The sequence below is a fragment of the Vigna unguiculata genome, chromosome 7, assembly GCF_004118075.2.
Source record: "Vigna unguiculata cultivar IT97K-499-35 chromosome 7, ASM411807v1, whole genome shotgun sequence".
Classification (NCBI taxonomy): domain Eukaryota; kingdom Viridiplantae; phylum Streptophyta; class Magnoliopsida; order Fabales; family Fabaceae; genus Vigna; species Vigna unguiculata.
The window spans coordinates 1,337,077-1,344,994 of NC_040285.1; the positions used below are offsets into that span (position 1 = coordinate 1,337,077).

General features: G+C 29.8%; 1 protein-coding gene across 1 annotated transcript; it reads left to right on the forward strand.

Moving 5' to 3' along the window:
* Window positions 1–742: 742 nt before the first annotated feature.
* LOC114192495 (E3 ubiquitin-protein ligase PUB24-like) lies at window positions 743–2,567 on the forward strand. Its single transcript, XM_028082234.1, has 2 exons — window positions 743–1,533; window positions 1,797–2,567. The coding sequence occupies exons 1-2, from the start codon at window positions 1,024–1,026 to the stop codon at window positions 2,490–2,492; spliced, it is 1,206 nt and encodes a 401-aa protein (XP_027938035.1). The 5' UTR covers window positions 743–1,023; the 3' UTR covers window positions 2,493–2,567.
* Window positions 2,568–7,918: the final 5,351 nt, after the last annotated feature.

Here is a 7,918-nt window from a genome sequence, read left to right on the forward strand (position 1 = left end):
AGTGTAAGATAAAATAAGTATATACTAATATTTATATAAGATAAAGGAATAAATTGATGACAAATGATCTAAACTCGATACTATTAAAAATAATTTTAAAAATGTCATCAACCTAATTGTGCTCAATGGCACCTATATAATACAGTATATGAAAGGAATATATGTTAATTAAATTATTAGGTTAAAGAGATTAATAGTACCAGTTATTTCAACTTGGCCATGTGATGGCTCAGATTCAGAAGTAGTAAAGAATAAGAATCCAAATGTTGTGGCAAATGATTGACTTCCATACCCAACATGGCTATGAACCATTTGCTTCCTTCCTTTTTAGGCACATACCAATGCAGACAACCTCAAAATAACCCAACACGATCTACACACTTCAACCAATCTTTTCGTTTACCACACAACTAAATCAAAAGGAATTAGTTTAAAAATAAATAAATAATTAATTAAGTATAGATTGTATTATGAATCTAAGTATAAGTCTAAGTCCCACATCGATTAGAAATGAGAAACTATAATACTATATAAGAATAAAGAACTATAAACTTATTTCTTTAAAATTTTTGATTTATAATGATATCAAGATCTTATGTAATTAAACTTAGGTCTCATTGATGTTGTTCTCTGAGTGGAGCTCCTGCGTTAGAAATAATAGTAATAATAATATATAATAATGTCTTACATTTCAAATCTACACACCCAGAACTAATTGCCCTTTCTTTAATTAGTTTTGGCTACCATTCTTGGCCACTTTTTCTTCCTTTGACCACCGAAACTCTTAGAATGAAGAAATTAAAAGTTTGCCATAAATATATTTATAAGTCGCATATGGACCCTTGACTTAAGACCAGCACAACAAGCTCTGTATTCAACACATAAAGTTAAGCCGAATTCTCTTACCGTTTAGCACTCTTGCTCCTTCTTGTGCTTTTCCTTTCATACACAATAAACACAACACCATTTTTCTGTTCTCGTGTTTTTCACAAACCTAGTACGTTAACGAGGTATTGGTCTGGCATGGAGGAAATTGAAGTGCCTCAATACTTCATCTGCCCCATATCCCTTCAAATCATGAGGGACCCCGTTACGGCCATAACGGGCATCACTTACGATCGAGAAAGCATTGAACAATGGCTATTCAATAACAAGAACACCACATGCCCCGTCTCCAAACAACTCCTCCCAACAGACTCTGACCTAACCCCTAACCACACCCTTCGACGCTTGATCCAAGCCTGGTGCACCCAAAACGCTTCACTTGGCATCGTTCGCATTCCAACTCCTAAACCTCCTCTCAACACAGTTCAAGTTCTTAAACTCCTCAAACATCTCCATCATCACAAAACCTTCGTGCAGTTGGAGCTTCTTGCCGTGGAGAACGAGAGAAATAAAAAGTGCTTGCTTGAAGCAGGGGTCCCAAAGGCCATGATCATCTTCATCATCAATTCTTATAGAAATGCTCAAATCCAAAAGGGTCTCCAAGAAGCTCTTAGCATATTGCAGTTTGTCAAGATCCCCAAGAAGGAAGTGAGTCTCACTACACACAATAATAAAAAATTACTGATTCAAGTTAACAATGAAACTTTCCTTTTTTAATTTCTAATATATAGTGGAGACAATGATTTATGTTTTTTAATTGGATAAAACTTAGTTATAGTATCATAGTTGTTGTTTTCGAACTAATATTATAAAATAATATGAAGAAAGCAAAAACTATAACATGTTTTGTTTTGTTAATGTTGTGAAAGAACCTAGACAAGTTTTTCTTACGATTCTAGCTTTTGTTGTAGTGGCCGCTGCTCGTGAAGGAGCACGACGAGATATTGGATTCTCTAACATGGATTCTATGTCGTGAGGGAATGGAGAACTCGATTGCAGTGAAATCCCATGCGGTTCTTCTCCTGAAGAAGATGATCAACATGGGCGACACGTGTCACGTTCTGGAGAGACTGAAACCCGAATTCTTCGAAACAATGGTGAGGGTTATGAGACACGGAGTGACCCAACAAGGAACGAGTGCGGCACTTCACGTTCTGTTAAGCGCTTCTTCTTCGACGCGGAACAGGATGATGATGGTGGAAGCAGGTGTGGTTCACGAAGTGGTGGAGATCGAACTGGGGGCGCCGGAGAAGAGAGTGACGGAACTAACGCTGGCTATATTGTTCAACTTGTGTTGTTGCGCCAACGGGAGAGCCAAGTTTTTAAGCCACGAAGGGGCGATCGCGGTGGTGACGGAGAGGATACTGAAGGTGTCTGCGGCGGTGGACGACAGGGCGGTGTTTGTTTTGGCGATGGTGGCTAAGTTTTCGGGGACGAAGGTGGTTTTGCAGGAGATGTTGAAGGTGGGAAGCTTTGCGAAGCTTTTCATGGTGCTTCAGGCTGATAGGGCAAAGTATTTGAAGGACAAAGCCATGGAGATTCTGAAGGAACACTCTGAGGTTTGGAGCGACTCGCCTTGCTTTCCTCGTTCGTCGTTTTGTGCGTAAGAAACGCCATTTTTGACATCTTCGAAACTCGGAGGTTTCTTTCACTATATATACACCATGCGTTTGTTCTTTGAAGAAGTACGTAACCTATTAATTATATGTTTATTTACAGTGACCAAGATGCACCGATACTTCATATACATGTGTTTTATAGTTTAAGATATTTTATTTATATTTATCATTGAAATATCTAACTAATAGAATTATATTATAATAATTTTTTTTAACTAATAACAAATTTTAATAACAAAAAATAATTAGTTATTTTGTAATGACTAATTTAGGTATTAATTTAAAAACTAAAAATTATTATCAACTAAAATTATTTCAAAAAAATATAATTGGTCACTAAATAGATAATTAAAATAGTTTCCATTATGAATTGGTTTCTAAACTGGTCATTAACATTAACTATCAAGGTTTTGACTACCAAAATAAGTGGTTTCTAAATTGGTTACTAACATTAGCTACCAAATTTTGACTACCAAAATAATTGATTGCTAAATTTGTCTTCAGTTAGAAAATTGGTCTCTAACATATTTCGGTTACTAAAATCCGTCATTATTTAAGAATTTTCTTATAATGATATTTTTATGATGACAATAATTTATATTTTTTATGTTGATAATTTTAGTACATATAATTTTATTTTGGATTCACACAATAACAATCATATATTTATTATGATTTTAAGAATTACAATTCATTTTTCAATATTCATATATAACGAATTGTATCCCAAACGGGCCTCACAACCCAGACGGGCTGGGCGGGCTCGAAGACAAAGATGGGCCAAACCGACTTCACGATAAAGACGGGTAGGGAGGGCCCGATGGCTCGGAAGGGCTAGGCGGGCTTGACGACCCACACAGGCCAGGTGGGTAAGACAATATAGAGGTATCGGGCGTGCCTGAAGACCTAGAGGTGTCGAGCAACCCAATGACTTGTACGAGCCTGACCTATCCGACAACCCAAATGGCCTGAATGACCCGTTGAACCGACAAGCTTGACCGGCCCGACAACCTTGACAGGCTCGACCGGTCTGACGACCTAGACAGGCCCGACCGATCCGATAACCTAGTCGGGTCGAACCGACCCAACGACGTAGACTGGCCAGTTTTGCCCAATGACACAACAACCTAGATGGACTGGGCGGGCCCGATGACCTAATGTGACCAAGCCGGGCCAACGACCCAGACGGGTCGGTTCAGGTTGGATCGACAAACGTGACGGATTAGGCATGTCTGGATTGTTGGGTCGACCCAGCCTGTTTGGGTTTCCTGGCCGGCCTAACCTGGCTAGGTCGTTAGGTCGGCCTGGCTCACCTTGGCCATCGAATCCGTTTCCAAATTTATCATGAACTCAAAATATAATTAAGCCTAAAATAAATATTGTTAAAGTAAAATTTTATCCCACAAGAAATTGACTTATTTTATCTAAATAAGAAATTGAGATATAAGATATTTTAAATTCTTTATCCAAACAAGTTGTTTAGAAAATGAAGGAAATTTAATTGCAAGCAATTCAAATACAATACATTTCAATTTCTCAGCATTGTTGAAATGCTTCATCCAAACACAACGTTAGTCTTTTTGACTTTATATATTTTTTTTATCTTTTGACATACTCATTATAAAGTAAATGATCCTATATTAAAAGTTTAACTATTATCATATAGGTATGTATATTTTACATTAATTATATTTAGGTATAGAAATAGGGTGATCTTTAATAATAAAAGGGTAGATGCTAATATTTTTTTTAATATAACAGTTAGAAGTTTGGACATGATTGGGAAATAGGTTTCGAAAACCATCATTTACATATTCAAATTAATGTCTCTGTTGTGGAAGATATCTATCTATCTAAAAGAGTTTTTAGGAATATGTATTGAAGGAAGGTGTCTAGTTGGTAAAAACAAATTACAGAGAAAAATAAAGGGCAAACCATAAAACTCTTTTGCACAGAAGGAGATTAAGTGAAGAAGCTAACCGATGTTACTACTATTGTTTTATAAAACTATAAGTTTCACTATATAATCATGAAACAATGGTATTTGTAGGTTCAAGAGAAAAGAAAAATTAATTTATTAGGAGTTGATATAACCTCCCTTATATATATCCTTTACTAATAAAAAAAATTACATTTTACCGATACAAAAGTACATACTATAAAATAAGTTGTTCTAGTGATAACTTTCTACCTATAAAAAGTTGTTTCATTTCAAAACTTTCTACCTATTGATAGTTTTAATTTAACCACTTAAAAAAAATACCGATTCTTTAATTTCCAGTTGCAAATGACACTGGTAGCTTAATTTGCTCAATTAATATAGTACTCATTTATGCATAAAAAAGTAGCAGTATTTTGGGTGTAAATATAAGAAAATATCAATTAATTTTATTCATTTAATAAAGTTATAAAATTCGTCCAGATTTTAAAAGCAAAATTGGTGGCAATATTATAATTATTTGTGTGTGTATCTCTTGCCACTATCCGAGTAGAAATGAAAGAGAAACCGATGAATTAGTGTGGAAGCAGTGGCGGACTATAATAGGTGCAGGGCATAGCCCCCAAAAGTTTTGATTGTTTTTAAATTTATGAATTTAATTTTTAAAGTTTTTTAAATTATGTATGCTAATTTTTTTTTATATTTTTAATAATTTATGAAATTAAAAATTTTGAAAATTTTTAAATTATGTATAGTATATAAACCTTTTTAAATTACGTGTAATACACAAAAATAAAAAAATTAAATCTTTTTTATTTGATTTATAAATCATAATATTTAATATTGATTGACAATAAAATTTGAAATCAAATGTAAAAAAAATTATTAAGATATTTTTTATTTATTTTCTGAGTTTCTTATATATTGTTCTATTTTTTATTTTCACTTTTTTTTTGTATTTTTGAAGAGAAAAAATAATCGTTATCTCTACTTTTATCTCTCTTATATGTTCTCTTCTCTCCCTTCTTGAAAAAAATATTTTTTTGTCTTACTTGTCAGTAAATATTAGTTTAATAGTTAAAATTATTTTTTATCTAACGAACTTTTTGTATATTTATTTTTAAGAATAGAAGAAAAAATATTGTATTATGTATTTTTTTTATAACTGATTTTTAATTGTAGCTTAATTATCATGAATTTTTATTTTAGTATTTACGTCTCAATTTTTTATTAAATTATGATAAATTATTCTTTAGTCTTAGCTTTAAAAGAAATATATTGGTAAAGAATAAAAGAACAAATTATATTTTAAAAATGATAAAAGAGAAAATTGTGTGAAGATGAAAACAAGACAAATCTAACTTTTTCACATATATTATGAATCATGATGCTACTCACTCAATTGTCCAATTATAATTTTTTTTTCTTAAAGTTCAAAAAATTACAGGTGAGTATTACTATAATAGAAAAATTATTTTTTGTAATGAAGATTATCAAAACAAGATTGTTGAATAAAGATGGAAGGTGAAATTTTTGTCGAATTTACATTGAAAAAGAAATAGCTGAAAGTTTTAGTTCTAGTTCAATTGTTGATATTTTCAAGAATATGAAAGAACAAATGACAATAATTATTTTTTTTATGTAATTATGATTATACTAAATTATATATTCATTATTTTTGCCTTAATGACAATAATTAAATATATAAATTTTGATCGTATTATTTTATTTTTCTTAAAATATTAATGAAGATCACTGTGTGGAAGGATTGAATTTGTGTATAGAATAGAAAGTAAATCACAAATGCAGAGTTAAGATAAAAACAAAGACTTGAAAAAAGAATAAGAAAACAGTGACGGCAACTAAAGCACCTTCCCAGTATGAAATGTTGAAAATAAGCAATCTTCAAAGTAAATCTGGGACCATTGTTGTCAACTATGGGACTATGCATTTTTTTTTTTAGAATATAAGAAAATATTAAAAGTTATTTTTATGCATGCATTAAATCCTTGGTGCCCTAATATAACAATTTTACCTTTGAAAAAAAAAAGGAAATTTCTTCATACACCACTTTCAATGCTAAGGAAGCTTTCAAGTTTTCAACCATATGCATGTAATTGTTGGTGTTTTTAGTAGTTTCATTGTTAATTTTTTTTACTGTGATATATCAGGAAGATTGAGCACCTCTTGTGAGTTTTTTATATAAGATATTTGACTTAATTTTTAAAATAAAATTAAGAGTTTATGTTCATAAGTATTGATTTTCTTATATACCAGTCAATTTATTTCTTTTATTTCTATTCAAGATTGGGACTTTCAATGAATACTTAAATTCCTAACATTCTTGTCTATTTTGAACATTGGACTAGGTATTGAATTAATTAGAAATAGAGTTTAAAAGAGAATTCAAAAAAATAAATAAACTATAACATTTGTAAGAATTCTTAATTATAATTTATAGTCAAAAACCACATATGAAAAGTTTTAAATATGGAATGTTTTATTATCTCCTTATAGCTATTTCTTTATTCTAAAATTTGATACATACAATTAAGATGATACGTGCCTATAATTTAATGGTGTTATACATTCTATAAAAAAATTATTCATGATTATTGGTAGTATAGGGAATACAATTTTCTTTAATTTATTTAATTAAATAGATTTATCTTTTACAAAATTAAATTAATTTTATTATGTGTAAAATAGTAATCATACAATATTTTACTTATAACCCCTCAATTTAAAAATATTTAAGTAACCTATTAACCTTTATCTTAAAAAAATATTTTCTATATAATTTTAATTTATATTATTATAAAAGTATAGAACTCTTAAACAATTATTTTCAAAATTACTCTTAACTATATACCTTTTCTTATTCTTATATAAGATATATAATCGCTAATATTCCTGAATTTAACTTTCTTTTAAATTTTATGTATGTTAACTTCTTTGTATTTTTATTCAATTTTATTTTCTAGTGTGCTATATATTCAATCAATAGACGCTTTGAAATATATTTTATTGATTGATAAAGTCATGAAATTTTATGGGTCAAAATATCCTAATTATTAGTGTTTATCTTAATTTATATTTTTAATAGGAATGTATGAAACAGAATAAGAACTTCTGAAAAATTAATAATGAATTCTTTCGTAGAAACTACATTGCCTTATGTTAAAAGTTATTATCTTCCTTTACTTAGTACGAATATTTTATAAAATTTTCACTTTCAGCTTTTTAAGTAATGTTTAATACTATTATAAATTCTCATATTATATTACATAAGATTTTCTTTTACAAATTTATTAAAAAAATATAAAATAAAAGTTTTTTCTGTCATTTTTCTAAAAATTTTAATTAATTTTTTGGTGATTAATTATTTTCTATAAAATTATAAAATTTGTAAGTAATTTTTATAAAATTTATTGTAAAAAAGATTTTATATAAAATATTTTACACAAAAATTTGA

What these genes read in the sequence shown, in the direction of transcription:
- LOC114192495 (XM_028082234.1), top strand. Translation starts at nt 1,024, where the DNA reads ATGGAGGAAATTGAAGTGCCTCAATACTTCATCTGCCCCATATCCCTT. An exon ending in TCAAGATCCCCAAGAAGGAA is followed by an intron (nt 1,534 to 1,796) that starts GTGAGTCTCACT and finishes CTTTTGTTGTAG; the next exon opens with TGGCCGCTGCTCGTGAAGGA.